Raw genomic sequence first — 18,500 nt, 5'->3', positions numbered from 1 at the left:
CACAATGTGTTTGGTGCTCAAGTACGTATTTATACTATTATGGCTTATATACACTTTCGCCTCTATTATACTTCTATTCAGCAAGGGACTATTACTGCACAGAGATGTGTTGCCTAATAAGTCCATCTGTGAAACCGATGACAATTCTCTCCAAGAGTGGACACAGAATTGCACAAAAACCAATACAAAAGTGGTAATGATAATTATTGATGCCTTGCGCTATGATTTTGTCATTCATTCTGATCAAGACATGCCATATACAAACAAAATCACAGTGTTCAGAGACATAATGGCCAGTTATCCGAAACAGTCAAGATTATACAAATTCATTGCTGACCCCCCGACAACTACTATGCAAAGATTAACTGCTCTCACTACTGGAAGTTTGCCTACTTTTATAGATGTTGGTTCAAATTTTGCAACTGAAGAGTTATTGGAAGATAATGTTATAGATCAATTAGTAAATAATGGAAAAAAAGTTGTGTTTATGGGAGATGATACTTGGGCAAATTTATTTCCAAAAAGATTTTATAGAAATTATACATATCCAAGTTTTAATGTTTGGGATTTGGATACTGTTGATGAAGGAATAAAAAAAAACTTATATCCTGAAATTGTGAAGGATGATTGGGATGTTTTGATTGCTCATTTTTTAGGAGTTGACCATTGTGGTCATAGATATGGACCAAATCACAAAGAAATGGAAAGGAAACTCAATGATATTAATATAGTTTTAAGGTGAGAAGTTTTTTTAATTCTAATTTACTATTCAGTTTTTTACTGTTCCCTTAAATTGGATGTATTAATATATTTATTTAAATTTCAGAGACATATTAAAAGAGATTCTTGGACGTGAAAATATCATGCTTTTTGTATTTGGTGATCATGGAATGACATCAAATGGTATGTAAATATATATTTTTTCCATCAAAATAAGTATTATTATATATTTATGAAAATAACTATATTTTCAGGTGATCATGGGGGAGAATCTGATAACGAATTAACATCTGCTCTTTTTGTATTGTCATCATCTCAAGACTTACAACCAAAAACAGAAATTGATATTAAACAAGTTGATTTAGTACCAACTTTATCGACAATAATGGGTGTTCCTATTCCATTCTCAAATATTGGCTCTCTTATAAAATCAGCTTTACCTCAGAACTTTCATTTAGTCAATAGTATTTGGAGAAACGCTAAACAAATTAATGATTATCTTACAACATACTCATTAAAAAATGATGAGCTTAATGACAAGCATATTCATTTTATTAAAGATTCATTCAAAATGTTAGATATTCAACATAATACATTTGTAAAAAGTTGTGAAAATTTTATGCAGCTAAGTAGAAGAGCGTGTGAAGAAGTTTGGATACGTTTTGATGAAAGTTCTATTTATAAAGGATTAGTCCTAATGTTTGTATCATTATATTTTAGTTTCTTACTTGTTGGCTCATCTGCTTTAGATCATTATGATAAAATTACTGGCACACAAGTACTCGTTATATTTACCATAGTTTTTCCATTGAATTTAATTGCATTTTTATTTTATTTTTATAGAATAATTCATATAACTGTCGTGTTTTTTATTACTGGATTTATTGGTACTATTTTTCTTGCCTTATTTTGTGTAGTTTGTTGGTCATCTTTAACACAAGATTTTATTGATACAAACAAACCTGATAAAATATTAATACGTATATTTACTGTATTAACTACTCTTGGTTTTTTTTCTAATAGTTACATCATTGAGGAATCATATGTATTGCATACATCATTTGTTCTTTTGCTATGGTATCTTGTTGTGCGATTTAAATTAGAAAACAGAAAGACATGGTTTCGCAATAAAATAAAACCTAAAAACTTTTCACTTAAACATTGGATCACATCACTAAACTGCAAGGTTGTATGGTGTTCAATTATATTTTGCATTATATTGCGTTACTCTCACTCATATTGGAAATGCCGTGAAGAACAAGGATGGTGTTTTGAAGATGGAGCTCAAACCAAAACTGGAAGTTCAATAATTTCCATATTTTTTATTGTAATTTCTGTTACTGTTGTTCATAAGTCATTGAAATGTTCTGGAAATCTAACTGGATGTTCTCTAAATGTTTATTTGTCTTCAATTTTACCAAGACTATTTGCTGTACTATTATCTGTTCATTGGGTATTTGAATCTTCATTTCAACGCATCAAGCATACCATACCATATGTGGCATACATACCAAATGTTATTATATTATTAACTGTATTATTAATGATGACATTATTTGTAAGCCCATTGCTTGTACACTATGTAGACTTACAAGAAGGAAAAGCTAATAATCAATCGGAGAATTTTTATCAACTGGTTCTCAGAATAGCAAAAAATATTGTGAAAATGCAGTTAGGTCCTCATATTCAAGGTTATCCAATAGTATATGGACTTGCTACAGTTTACAGTTCAACTTTTCTGATATTTTCAATATTGTTATGTATTTTTGGAGGATTGCTATTTGGATATGTATATGCAGTGTCAGTAGTTATCATGATTATTTCCATCTGGATAATGGCCATGATTGTTTCGGTCATAAGGCATAATCAGTGTACCAAAATCAGTTAGTATTTATGAATTATTTTGTACAAATTGTTCATTATGGATGTATGTATATTATATCTTTTTAAATTAACAAATTCACAATAAAAATTAAATTTACTTACTACATTACATGCATATGAACATTTTGTAAGTATATGATACTTGATATATAACTGTATAAAAACAATTTAAAATTATTGTTATAGATGAATTATATACTGTAAGCTGGTTGTATATTTTGTTATGGACTTTATCTTCATCATACTGGTTCTATGGTACTGGACATAATCCTTCATTCCCTGCAATACATTGGAATGCTGCATTTGTGTTACAATCAGATATAGAAAACAATACATGGCTTCCTGGATTTTTTATTCTAGCGAACACTTTTTTTTCACATGCTGTTCATGCATTTTTATTGCCGGTAATTTATCAAATATAAATTTTTCTTGAGTAAAAATTTGATTTTGAAAGTATATAATTTTTTTTCACATTAATGTTGTATGTTAAAATAAACTTGTCATCATTAAATACACAAATAATTATACATTTATGAATATTCCTGAGAATTTTTTTTATAATATTTTAATATTTAGCACAATAAATTCATAATTTTAAGCTTGAAAACTATAATTTAAAATATTTATTCAATATTATATTAAATCTGATTTTTATAATATGTTTTATTATAGCTGCTATTAATTTGTCCATTTACTATTCATGGTGCTTGGACAGGAAAATCTTTGCCTCCCAAAGATGAAGATGAACAAACAATGGCTAGAGGTGAATTATTATTAGCTGAAAAATCAAGACAGATGATACATGGTGCGTTTGATTTAACGGCTAAATATATTCTGGCCAATTGTTTTAGGGTAAGTATTAGATAAATATTATCTACTTATAATTTTAATGTTTGATTGATAACAAAATTCAGTTTTTTTTTTTTTTTTTAATATTAGGTGGCTATGGTCATGGCAGCAGCTACCATTCATTCACGTCATTTGATGATGTGGAAAATTTTTGCTCCAAAATTAATATTCGAAGGAATAGCACTATTTATAACATTGCCTTTTTCTTTTTTTGGATTTATTCTTATGTATCGTGTAACTCAACACATAAATGTGTTATTTGAAAGAATTATGTCACAACATTCAAATTAATTTTTTTGTTGTACATTCTGTGACTGTTTAAATATCTAGTTTTTTTTTAAAAAAATTCAAATAATTTTAAGTAATATTTTTTAATAATTACTAGATTCATTCACGTATATATAAGCCTTAGATTACAAATATACTAAAAAAATAATTTAATTTGTAATTTAGAAATATCAAAACTTTTTCTAATAATTTAGTATTATATTTCTTAATAGGTACCATGTATTTATAGAGCTTAACAGTTGATCACATTTCACATGTTAATTTTGTGTTGAAGTTTTGAATTAATTTTTGTTTTTTTTTTTTTTTAGTTTTAATATATAAGCCATGACTGATTGTAAGTAGATATAATTAAAATCATTCTTTGAGTAGTTATATATGCAATGTGTTTTTTTAATCCTATAATATTAACAGTTGATAGTAAATTTCTACTGTAGTATCATTGATTCTAATATATATCTCTCTCTGACTAAATACAATGCTTTATTCATTGTCACAAAATGTATTGATTTATCAACTTCTTTGAGTGACTGATAATCAACTGTATTTTCCTTCTAAAATTCTAAATAACATTTAAAAATTTTTATGTCTTACCAAATGTCCAAGTAATTTTGTTTTACTTTAGCTTATAGTTTTGACAATAACTTTTTTTTCATATTTTTTTATTCATTTTTCTTATTGCCCAATTTGTGTTCTTTTCCATTCTTACCACATTACCACAGCATTATATTTTATGTTAATCAAACATAAATCCACCCGGTATGTTTGAAAAATAACAATCATGTTGTACATATAATTTTGCATTCCAATATATTATTTAAAAAATAATAAAAATATAGTTTCGTATGTGATATTATATTAAATATATAATAAAAATAATATGTTGGTGATATTTAATGATCATTTTATAAATATATATATTAAGTAGTAACAAGTCAAATTAAAATGTTAAATAGTTGTGATAGTTAAATATGTGTTTTTTAGGTTCTGAACAAAACTAATTGCCTATCTATTTATTGATTTTACATAAATATTTTAATTATGCTTCTGTGAATACTTCATGGATTTCTTTGGAAACTTTTAATTAAAAATAATACTTTCTAAAAATTAAGTTTAACTTTATTGCTTTTAAAATGATATGATATATTGTTAAATTATTATTTTATACGAAAGTAAATGAAAAGAGTTGTCTTGTGCCAAGTGGTGGACTGAACGACCGGAATAACTGGAAATTTCCCAATGGGCCGCTGCTCGAATAAAATATAGATTTATTAATATTATCACTATGAAATTATAAATTAAAATATTATCTAATAAGTAATAAGTATATAATATTATTATTAAACATATAAATCCAGATTTCTGATTATTTTAAAATACAGGACCGTTAGTTATGATTTTCCCGGACTGTTTTTTTCTCCCAGTCTGCCATTGCCTGTGCCCAACGCTTATTTTCTTTAATCTATTCAAGTTGAATGATACATATAATAAAATACTTATCTGATTTATATTTACTACTAGTTGTTTGCTTATATTGTGTTACTATGTTTTTAAATTATTTATTCAATATCTGTAGGTGCTAATCTAACCTTGACATTTATTATTATTCAAATTAGCTAAAGTATATTGAAAAAAAACTACAAATTATTTTAACATTGGCACATAGGTTTACAAATTTACAATTGTCTAATAATTAAAGAAAATAAATCAGTTTCAATTGATTTCAATTTATAAAGGTCAATTATATACATTTGAGTGAAATAAACACAAGATATTGGATTGGTATTTGATGAGTTTTATTACATTTTTTTAAATGCTCTTCTGAGATAGGTAGACAGTGTCTACTAGGACATTGAAAACATATTCTTTTATATATTATTGTACTAATCAATGTATATCATGTCTATATAAACTTTAAGTTGTTAATTTTTTGTGATACTATACATACTATATTGGCAGTAAGTAGATAGTAACAAGCTTTTCTTCCTGTGAGCTGAATGGTTTACAAATATAAAGTAATTTTATATCTTAAATATTATTTTTTAGTTAAAAGTTCATGAAAACTTTTCTTTTTATATCTAAATTTTTAAAATTTATACCTACACTGTTTCTCATAAGTAGTTCATATTGAAACATAAAATCAAAAAAATATTTATGTGTAGGCAATTATTTTTTATAGACTTTTAAGTACAAATTTGAACATTTAATCTGTAAATGACGATATGTTAATTATTATTTTACTTTCATGTATTTTATATTATTATCAATTTTACTATGCACAATAACATTTTTGATATACTTTAAGATACTAGATAGGTACCTCCTATCCATATTATGCCTTTATTTTTACTGTTTTACAGTATTAAGATAAAGACAATATAAAACTTCAAGTTATATAAATAGATATAATATGGTTTAAATGTATATTATAATAATAATTAATACTACATTCAACATTGTCCAGAAAAAAATAATATATCAACCTACCGTAAAAATCTAAGAGTAAATTAAATGGCTTTTATATACTTGTATAAAAAAAAAAAACATATCATGAAATATACTTAGTGATAGTAACCGTCTTCTCACAGAATTGGTTTTTACTTACAATGAATATTATTTAATTCAAATTTAACACAATCATAATAGTGTTTTATACTTAACACCAATATGTATAGAAGAGCAGTACTAACTTGCTTACTATTTTTTACTTTAAATTATTAAGTAAATGATTTTTTTAAACATCTTAAGGTTGAATAAGTAGCTAGGCTAGGTTAACTAGGTATATCGTATATAGGTATCTTTAATTCAAAATTACAAACAGAAGTTTTTAAGTTATTGCATTACTTTTATGGATAATGTACCTATCTATAATTTACTTTCCTGTAGTAGGTACCTACCGGCTACCATAGATTAAATTTACTAGTACCTATATTTAATCTATGCTAGTACTCGCTTACTAATGTTTAACTAATAACCTATATAATAATATTATTTGTATAAACAAATAAAAATAGGTACCTATACTATAAATAAGTAAATTTTAAAATAATAGCCATTAATAATAATTTTTTAACATATAATATACAATATATACCTACATAGGAGGAATAAAAGTTGAACGGGATATTAGTGCAGATACTATATTTTGCAGACGACATTGCAATGTTAGCGAATAGTGAAGAAAATATTAAGAGAATGTTACTCAATTTTAACAAACACTGAGACAGGAATATAACATGGAAATCAATATGAATAAAACTAAGATTCTAGTATGCAGTATATAATTCATAGACACCATTATAATAATAAACAATATAACACTGGAAAGGGTGAATAATTGTACATACCTACTCCACATACTTTAAAAGTAAAGTTCTAGTAGCGGGTAATGTACTACAGATATTAATTGCAAAATAACACAAGCGTGTAATAATAACACCAGGCGTTTTTCAATAATAAAAAACTATTCATCACAAAAACGTTAAGTAATAGATAACATTAGAAAAATACCTATTAAAACAATATTATGGAGTGTATATATAGCGTTATATGGAACAGAGTCACGGACAATCCTAAAAGCTGATAGAAGAAAAAAAAGAAGCTTTCGAAACTTGGTGTTGGGGAAGGATATTAAACATTTCTTGGGCCGAATGAATGTCAAATGAAGATGTTTACCGGAAAATACACGAAATAGGACTAATATGGACAACAATTTGAGTGAAAGGAGGAAAACATGGATGCAACACTTACTAAGGAATAATGCATGGATAACTACATCTATAACTGAAAGAAAAATCGAGGGAAAACCAAAAAGAGGAAGTTAAAGACAGTCTTATATGAAGTAAATCATGTTACTTGTTAGGTTTTGATAAAAAATTTTACAAAGAATTGAAAGAAGTTGCTATGAATAGATAAAAAGAGTGGAAGAACATAATACCTATACCTATATAATATATTTATATTTAAAAAAAAATACCTAGGTATAAATAGCAAATCCAGACATTTAGTTCCGTTCATAATATTTTATAAATGCGATGATTATTGATTTGATTTATCAACTTTTTTAAGTTAAAAATAATCACTCTTTACAAACTGATTTGTAGAGAATACAGATCCACCGAGGTGAGTGAGGCAACACTAGTAATAGTTACAAGTTCACAACACTAGTTACTTAGTAATATCTAGTTATATTCAGACATGCCGTGTGCTGCTTGTATTTATTTTTAATATAATTATTAGATGTTTATCCTTCCTAAAAATAACCTGCTCTTTAAGGTTAAAAAATAATAAAACATAATAAATATTAATACGTATTAATAATTAATTTTACTGAATATTATCAGCTATGTATGATTTTAAAGTTGTATGTTTATTGTTTAAAATTTAAAAATGAATATAATCGATAGAAAATTAATATTATACGATAAAGTATTATTGATATTATCCATTTATCCATAGATCATAGGTAAATATAAAATTATATGAATCAACTATTGGAAACGAAAAAAAATTGTCATGAAATTAGAATGAAATACAATGGCTATAGGTTGGTACCTACTATATGTCGTTTACACATATGTATATACTTTGCTTATCTATATAATGAATTTTATTTAATAATTTCATTCTTAAATTGCATTTTTGAGTGATAAATGTATATATTGATTTTACTAAGATATTTGTTTTTTATATTTATTTTCGTGTCTGTAACAAGAAGTCGTTATTTATAGCTAAAAAATACTTTTATATTCAATATTAGGGGGAAGGGGTCTTGTAGCAAACTGGAATTAGTTTATGTTTTAGGTCATTGTCTATTAGACTACCTACTAATATTGCAGCCGATAATCGGTCATTAATCATTATTAACTTATTATTTTGATAAATATTTTTTGTATCACATAAATTACCTACTTTCTGTATGTGTTAATGAATTTTTGCTCTTACAATTATCAAATACAGAATGAAAAATCAATAAAATCGTTGTTAGAAAGAAACATCAAAAATGATCAAAATTTCAATTATATAGATCTAGGTACCCTATATATAAGTAAGATTAACTACTTATCAGAGCCAAAATTTTCGATTACGGACCACGGAGGTAGTAGTTCATTTTTTTTTTTCATTTATTTGAACAGCTATACTTAAATATGTTATAATAGATAAATATACAAATATTAAACCTAAAATCAATAAAAATGTTTATTTATCACATGTATAGATTCTGAACGGAACTATGAGTGAAATAACTGATTTTTACTGAACACCAATTAAAATTTCAAGTATCATTGGGAATGTATGGTTTCGACATCACATCGAGTCGGGGATAGGGTTAAAACCTATAGAAAATTATACGGCAAAGTTGATGTATGAACCGGTATACGCATATACGGGATCGTGTAAAAATCGATATAATCCTCACCATTTGTGTATCATAAAATTTGGAAGATCCCATATAGATATATATACAAGGACAAACATGACAAGCAATCATAAAGATATGTATAAATATAATAATATATCCACGATATTTATATAATATGCAAGATAAGTCATTGTGTTTTATTTAATCTCCTTATTTTGTAAGACTATAATGGGAAAACGAGAAAGCACTATGGCCTTGATGCTCTACATATTATATTACCCGTGTCAAATATTGATGGGACGGTCATTGAATGCATTTTTTCCACCCTTAAACTTTATCGGTTCTTTATTGATTAGGTATGTGTACCTACTACTTGTTATTAAAATATTATTTATTTATTTTTCTGCTGGTCACCGCTAATCCTATAAAATTAAAAATGATGTTTTTGCTACAACACGCGTCTCTATTTAGTACCTCAAGTATTTGAGTTGAAAAATGAACATCATGCTAACTGTTTTCGAGAGATAGATAAACAATTTTGAAAAAAATCGCAAAAATGGGAATATATAACGATAATAAAATCAAGATAATCGCCTGTTTTTAACAATATCACGACTAATTTTAGATTAATCTAAATCCATGGCATCATTTTTAAACGCCATAATTGTCACGTTCAAATTCAAAACAATACCTTATTTAGTTATGTTCTAATCTAAATTAAAAAATGGTTCAGATCAATTTTGGCCATTTATATGATACCTACCATACGAGATTAAACCGAGTTAACTTTTAAACTGGTTTAAACTCCGCATGTAAACGTAGTTTATAGGTTTAATTAGACATAATATGTGTATTATACCTATGTAATTTATTGTTATTGTGTATATCGTTTACAAAACACTTAGATATTCATAATATTTTTTTAGTATCTATACTCAATATAGACAATATAATTTATTGTATCTAAATATTATCTATAGTGTAATATATATCTACAATATTAATGTAGACGTAATAGGTACGTATATAAAATTAATATCCTGCGTCCAAGGTAATCGAAGTGATAAAATGATATAATCCGCGAGATTCGAGACAAGTGCCCTACATAGAAATAGCTAATTTTATATTAATTTTTTTACAAATAATAGCATTATATAATAACATATTACACGTCTTACTTTAATCTAAAGTAAAAATGTTTAGGAAAACTGGCAATATTATATTAAATCTATATGGCCATATTATGGTGTATTTATTTTAAGAAAGAATCTATAATAATCATAAATTATTTACATTAATATTATTGCGCCTTTCTATTTGTATCTATATTTTTCATGTCGTTTAATATTGTATAAAATTTCAATTGTTCTCTTTTACAGCAGTAAATAAATGAGAAAAATACATCCCTTTATACGTGCAGTGGTAATCAGCTAACTCGACGTTGAAAATAAAATCATTCCTACCAAAACCCACTCAACAAAATATTAGATCTCGCTTATAAGTTTACATAGGTGAACTATTTTTCTCTCATTTCATATTATTGTTACAACTTGTAATAATTTATAGTTAAAATTATAAAAATAAAACACTTTAAGTACATTTTTATAAATTACGAGTATAACTCGAGAATATAAACATTAAACATATTTAAAAATAAGTAGGTAGGTGGGTACCGCTCTATTGTATGATAGTAACTGATACTTATGAATTATGATACTAGTAGGTATATTCAAGTGGTAACTGTGATAGATATGTTAAATTTGAGCTCAATGATAAACAATTATAAACGAAAAACGATTTTAAGCGGATACGATCCATCAGCCTAACGATCATACCTACGATCATCATAGGTATCACTTTAAATATATTAAAAGTTATATTTTTTGATATTGCTACTTAAGTGATTTATTTTACTATTTGTGATACAGTAATTTTTTTTTTTGAAAAATTTGCATTTAGAAATGCCGTTGTGTGTATAAAATATAATAATATACGTAAAAGTGTTATAGGTCCCCACGAATAATATTTTTTAATTATGACAAAATAATGAATATCTTTATCCATATAGTTTAAATATATAATTTCAACCAAATTTGAAGTTAAAATATCATTAAAGAAAAAATCATGGTTACCTGTATATTATTTTAGGTTTTTGGTTTCTGTATAAACTACCTACTTGTAAAGAACTTTGTATTACATTTTCAAGCCTTAGATAAAAATATTGTACATTTAATAAATTTTAAACTACAAAACAATTAGCAAATTTTAAACATCTATAATTTACTCAGAATCAAAATGTTTAAAAAAATTAATTATGAATAAAAAATGATTATAATATATAAATATATGATAAAATGAATACAGTTATTTGTTTTTAGATTACAACAAAATATCAAAAAAATCATTTGAAAAAATAGGTTTTTATTTATGAATTATTGACCCATTGCTTATCTTTTAATCTAAAATAGGAAAATTATCTATAAACAAGATGTATTTTTAAAATCTATAAGCTTAAATTTGAAATAGAAAAAAACCTATATTGTAGGTAAATAATGCTTAGTGTTTAATCAATATATATTAAGTCTGAATGATGAATTAAAATATTATTTATGAACATTTATTTATTCATGTACTATATTAGTATACGGAATCACTTCATAAAAGACAATAATAAATAAATAAAAAACCAAAATTTTAAATAAAAATAATTTTAATAACGATAGTAAGTAATAACATAGATTAAATATGTACAGTATTTAATCTGTGGTAATAATACGTATTATATTATTTTGATCCCAATGAAATACTAAATATGAATAAAATCAAAGAAAAAAAAAGAATAAACACAAATGAAACAATTACAAAATACATATTACCACGATTTACATTTAATTAAAGTTTTAATGGTACTCACATTTGTAGTGCCGAACAAATCAGTATTTAAATAAAATTGTTCCCTAATGATATGAATACATTTATTGAAAATCACTATATTATTTTTTTATAAATCATTTGTGTATCAAAAGTTTCTTTGGCTTAAAACTCGCATTAGAACTTTTAAAATATTGATGCCCAAGTACTAAGTAGATATGGGCAATTTATATTTCCATTAATAAGCAGTTATTATGCAGTTAGGTTATAAATTATAATATAATACAACTTAGAAGTTACATTTATCTGTGTACAGTGTATATACATATACACATTATATTTTAACTTATTAAATAATATATGTATATACAGTATACAAGTACCTAACTTTTATGGACAGTCTAATTTATTTTGTACTTTGGCATCTGAAATTTAAAATTTAGCATTGGTGTAAACTATATCCATTATGCCTCTTTATAATGTTAATATTTATTATAGTTTTGTTGAGCATCAGAAAATATACATAGAATAATTGTAAGCTATAACATTATATTTTAAATTACTCGTAATTATTATTAAATGTTATAAATTCACGCTCATACCGTAGTGTTATAATAATATTATTATCACTATGCTATTGTATTTTCAATACCTAGTTCAAATTTTATTATTTAAAACAAAATATAGTTTAAAGAATCTGAATCCATAAATAAGCATCTTCAAATCAAATATTATAAATTTGAAATAAAAAAAACAAAGAAAATGACAAATAAACAATTATATTTCCTAATAATAGCTACAAAATATTATCTCGTTACTATTATTTGTTCTTATTTGATTACTCAAGAATTTGTCATACTATATAATATACAATATGATAAATTAATTAATATTAATAAGATTATAATTTAGTAAAGATAATTTGGAATATTCTAATTTTTAGTATTATCAATTGTGTCTTATGTGCTAAATATTAAATATATGTATTGTACGTACCTACCTATAGTGTTTTATTAAAATATGTTTATAATATACTTACTACATAGACCAAAGAAAAATATCTTTTACCATAATATATGCATGTTATAAATTAAAAAATGTTAAATTATTTTAAACGTTACAGTTATTACTGTATTCAAATAAAAAACTTTTAGATTTCACCAATAATTAATAATTGTAGACATTTGCTTTGTAAAAAAAATATTTTCTAGAATGCATTTTTTCACTCGCGCATTTTAATTTTGAAATACTAAAACATCATCCATCATTTTAATCATCGTAATCACTCGCTTAGATTATATAATTCACATAGTCTTAAATATACTTAATATTAATATAATATAATATCACAATTCGATTGTAAAATTTTAATTTTCTCTATTATTCTTTAAATTTATTTTTATTTTATATTGTACCGACATTAGAAAAATTAATTGGTACATTTTAAAATCACAAATATGTGAAACAAATGATACAAAAAATTGAATTAATATATAAGAAAAAACTATTAAAATTATAAGAAAAGAGTTAATAACATAAAAAAATAAAACTATATCTTGTCTACTAAAATAGAATATAAATTTTGTTGAAAATTTAGAAAGTAATCTGGAAAAGTTATCTATTATAATAGTATCAGTTATTCGTATTGAATTACAGCAAAATAATAAAATTGGTATTACATAAATATTCTAGTTTATTTCTAATTACCAACTTTGAAAAGTATATTAATTTTTTTTAGTTTTAAATCGATTTCATACGACGCGAATGTTCGCTTAAAATGTATTGTGTTAAATTTTGAGTGAATGTTCGCGTTAAAGTTAGCGTGCTTTACGTATTTACATTGCGAACATTGTGAACCATCCGCGTCGTGTAATATCGGCTTTAACCATCCAAAGTAACAAATAGATCTAATTTGCTACCAAAAATAAAAAAAATAACTCAATCTATTAAACCTATATTGGATATACTATTCTATATTGATTTGTTGTCACGCGAGTAATTTGAATTAGGTGGTCATTAAAAAATATTAAAAATCGCATGTAATACGAATACCTAACCACCTTCATAAACATTATCTATCAATAATACAATTTTTAGTCTAAAATTTATAAAAATAGGTTTATTACGACAAGTTTGTTTTTTAGTGTTTATTAAAATACACTAGAAATGGTTTGAAATATACTAATAACTATTTATTTACAATATTTACTATGTAATTTCTATTAAAAATAATATTGTAGTTATCTATACAATTGCATCAACATGTTATATTTAATGTTTTATTAATTATATTATAAATATCAGGTAATATTCTAAAATATTAAAGAAGAAATATTAGGATAAATTCAAAGCTATCAATATTTATTATTTATTAGTTTATTTTTATTACCTACCTATTTAATATTTTTAATCATTGATAGATTTTATTTTTGTTATTGTTGTATACTTATATTAGTTATACGTACATCGCAAATGTGTAAAACACGTCATCACTGACCACGTCTGACCAATGTGCTGATGTCTGTATAAACAACGAATAAATAACCTGTTGAATATAGTGAACTTATATACCTATTAAATAATATTACATTATTATACGTTGGTGTTCGATGTTATCTCGCGGTTTAAGACACTAGATGGTACTGCAATTTTGTCAACATGTTATTCACCAAATAAATATATACATATAAGTACAAATTACGTAGTTATAGTGAAATATTTTTTAAGAATATCTACTGCAGTAGATAATTGATTATTACCAGAGTCCAGAAGTTTCACATTCATTCTAAATTCAATGGTTATTATGTGATAATGTTAAGTGTTATTTTTTATTATTAATGAATACTTTTAAACAATATTATTATAGAAAGTAAACTAAATTTATTTCTTACAAATTACATTTGGTGTATCACATATGACAGATAAAAACAATATCGTCGGTAATTATTAAGGTAATACGTCAATTTTTAAACCGAACACAAGGTTATTTAATATTTATTTAAGACTATCAATTATTATAAGGAGATTTTTTGTATTATATTTTTTTTTTTATACTTATTTACGTATCTACTTAAAAATAATATCATGATATAATAAAGTGTTTGAAAAACGGATATTATATTAATACTTTTTTTAAGTTTTTCGTCTAAACTTACAAATTTTATAGTTAGTTGAGATATTATATATATATTTTATTAAGTATAGCATAATTATTTTTATAGTTTTATAACTTTTAAAGCTGTGTCTTGAAAATAATATAAAAATGTAATTTGTTACAATTTGACATTTTTATGTTATTGTTTGAACAAAAATTTTGATTTATCATAAAAATAACACATTGAAAAAATTCAAAACAATAATTATTACTTTATTGGTGTTTATTTTGAATAAAATATAATTTGTAAATTGTATTAAATTGTTAGTTAAAAATCAAAATAATATACAATAGGTAGCAGAAAGATATCTACATAATTAATAATTATCAATGTATAGTGAATTTTAGAAAAAGAAAAATGCCAAATATAGGTATGTATTTTCAATGACAAGTAAACTTTATCATGACATATATATCAATAACAGACATCTAATTTTTACAAGTACTAATAACGGTACCTATTCTATTACCATCACAGAATCAATATATTATCATCTATTTGGAAATTGATTGATAATAATATAATTAATAATTGCTGCTACATTATACTTAAATATTCATTTTGGTAGACCATTGTCATTGAATTTATTTAAATATAATGATATCCTTAAAATATTCTGAACAAAATATGAAATTTATCCAAAATTAATTAAGATTTTATTAAAATAAAATCCACCATAGATTTTCCATGGATGTTTGCTTACAATTTATTCTCCTCGTTTGTTTTATAATTTTCTTAAAAACTATTGTAAAATTTTTATTCAATTCAGAAGGTTCAGAAAACATGGATACTTTAATCTCTATTTCCAATTATTACGAAAAGTGTTTAACGAGAAAAAACCGATAATAATGTAGGTACATAATTATGGTAAACGAATCCAAGAGCTACAGTGGTTTTAACAGTGTTAGTACTTATAGCTATAATTAAGGCGCAGAACTTAATGCTCTAAGAAAGTACTAATGTGCAATGATTTATACGCTTTATAAAAACAAACATTATGCTATAAAAGTAATGGCTTATTTTTTTGTTTTATAGATATATTTTATAAAACTATAAATAGTTAAACCCAGAGGGCTAATATTCTTTGGAAAGTATGGTAAATGAATTGTTTGTGCCTTTATAGTTATACTTTTAAAATTACATAAATGATGAAATATTTATATATTTATGTATAATATTTTTATACTTCAATATTTGTAGGTTTTCGAAACATAATTTCTAAAATAACTTTAATAATAAATAAGTATCTTTAAACGCATCTTATTTCTTTTTTTATTATCAGAATTATACATATTATGTATAATACATTGCCATCAATTGGAGGTGAAAATTATAATATAAAGTATATAATAATATTTAGGTAAGTATAAACGATGTTTTTTTTTTGGTTGATATGATATTATAATATATCTATTATATAGATTATAGTGAAATCTTATAAAATCAATGTATATTTATTTTAAATTTTAAGAGTTTTTAAATTGTATTAATCATCAAAAAATATTCTATTCAATTTCAAAATTAAAGAATATACCATTGAAACTAATCATCACAAAATGTGCAAAAATATTCACCATAAACTTTAATACTTTTTTCGTAATGTCTTGAAATTCCTAGCTTAATAATAAATCTAAATGATCACAAAAAAACTTAAAAATGCAACAACTTACGAGCTCTATTAGGGATTTTAACTTAATGCTCTTTAAAAGTATTAAATATGCTTTATTATTATTATTATTTTTTTTTTGTGTAAGTACAAATATTTTATAAGACTATAAGTAATTAAGTACAGAGATAATATTTTTATAGGAAAGTTAAATTAATATTATAAGCTTTTACAAATACATATAAATAATATAAATAATGAAATAAATATATAAATTTTAATGTCCTTAAATGTTTATAGCAAAATTTTTAAAATAACTTTAATAATAAATAAATAGCTTTAAATAAAACATTTTCCTTATTTCTACTAAAATTATTATACACATATATTTAATTATTAATTGAAGATGAATTATGATATAATGCAAATCATTTATGAATTATATATATATATATATTTTTTTTTTATATACCAACTAATTATTCGAAAAATACAATACAGAATGAAGTGAAAACTAAGAATTCTCAAGATGAACGTATACATATTTAATTTGCAATTTTTTTAATTGCATTAATCATCAAATTTTCACTAAGAAATTGTAAAATTAAGAAATAACTGAAAACCATAAAATATGAACTAAAACTTAATATTTTTTTTTTAGTATATTGAAATTAATTTCTTGTTTATTAAGCAATAATTAAAATAAATCAGAAAAAAACATGCAAATTTAACTATTTCTGAACCCTAAATCATTGTTATAGTTCTTACTAATATAGTTATTGAATTATAGTACCTAATGTATATATTATATATAATCAATAATGTTTATAAAATATTATATTGCTACTATAGTTTTTTAAATTATTTTAAATTGAAGTTAAAAGAATAATATTTACTATTTAAATTTTTCTTGGTGGTCCCGGTAGACGATTAAGGTGTAACTGGTGCCGTGACCTACTAGATAACTAAAATCAACTAGATACGATGACGAAGTACCACCAATGGGTGGCCTCTTTACTCCAGACATCTTCAACGACTATGTAATAAAAAAAAAATTTACATCATTTATGCTTATTGTAAACTTTTTTATAGATTGTATAAAAAAAATATTTTATAAAAAAAAAAAACTATTTAAATTTAATTTTTGTCTTATCAAATTTAATATGATTATTATTACAAAATAGGTTGAATATTTCATACACAAAGTAAAATTTTTTTAGCAAACAATATCTATAACTTGAAGTGTCGAAGCACCCAAACATAAAAATGTCAAAAATATTTAATTATTTTGAGGTAATATTCTGCTTCAATATTCACTATTTCAATCACGTCAGGTTATTCATCAATCTAAAACAATTAATTAAACATATTATCATATAGAAATATTAATTAGAATAGGTTAGGTGTATAGTGATAAACGTTACAGATTATAATTAATAAATAATAACTACAATGTTTTATGAAGATTTATATCTTGTTATTTTTATACACTTATTTATACATTATAGTTTAATATAGGTATGAAAGTCACATTACATCATTATACAACATATATTTGGTATATACCTAAGGTATAATACGCCATTAAAACTTTAATTAATATTAATAATATATACACGAGTATACGTCAACATCATGTAGGTTAAGTACGATTTTTAGGTCTGCCTTTTAAGCGACCTTTGTCTGTCGGTTAATTACCAAGTGTCGGTTCTATTAAATGATTTGAATTAGCCAAGTACGCATTTCAAATATGCTAGTGTTCGGCGCA

At 23.9% G+C, this 18,500-nt stretch overlaps 1 protein-coding gene across 1 annotated transcript; it reads left to right on the top strand.

Moving 5' to 3' along the window:
- Positions 1-4: 4 nt before the first annotated feature.
- LOC112591731 (GPI ethanolamine phosphate transferase 3) lies at positions 5-4,013 on the top strand. Its single transcript, XM_025335640.1, has 6 exons — positions 5-738; positions 827-903; positions 975-2,603; positions 2,791-3,008; positions 3,277-3,456; positions 3,544-4,013. Exons 1-6 carry the CDS (start codon positions 5-7, stop codon positions 3,742-3,744), a joined length of 3,039 nt encoding a protein of 1,012 aa, XP_025191425.1. The 3' UTR covers positions 3,745-4,013.
- Positions 4,014-18,500: the final 14,487 nt, after the last annotated feature.

This window comes from Melanaphis sacchari, unplaced genomic scaffold (genome assembly GCF_002803265.2).
Source record: "Melanaphis sacchari strain LSU unplaced genomic scaffold, SCAv2.0 Contig141_pilon_pilon, whole genome shotgun sequence".
NCBI lineage: Eukaryota > Metazoa > Arthropoda > Insecta > Hemiptera > Aphididae > Melanaphis > Melanaphis sacchari.
This window is presented reverse-complemented; position numbering and strand designations above follow the sequence as displayed.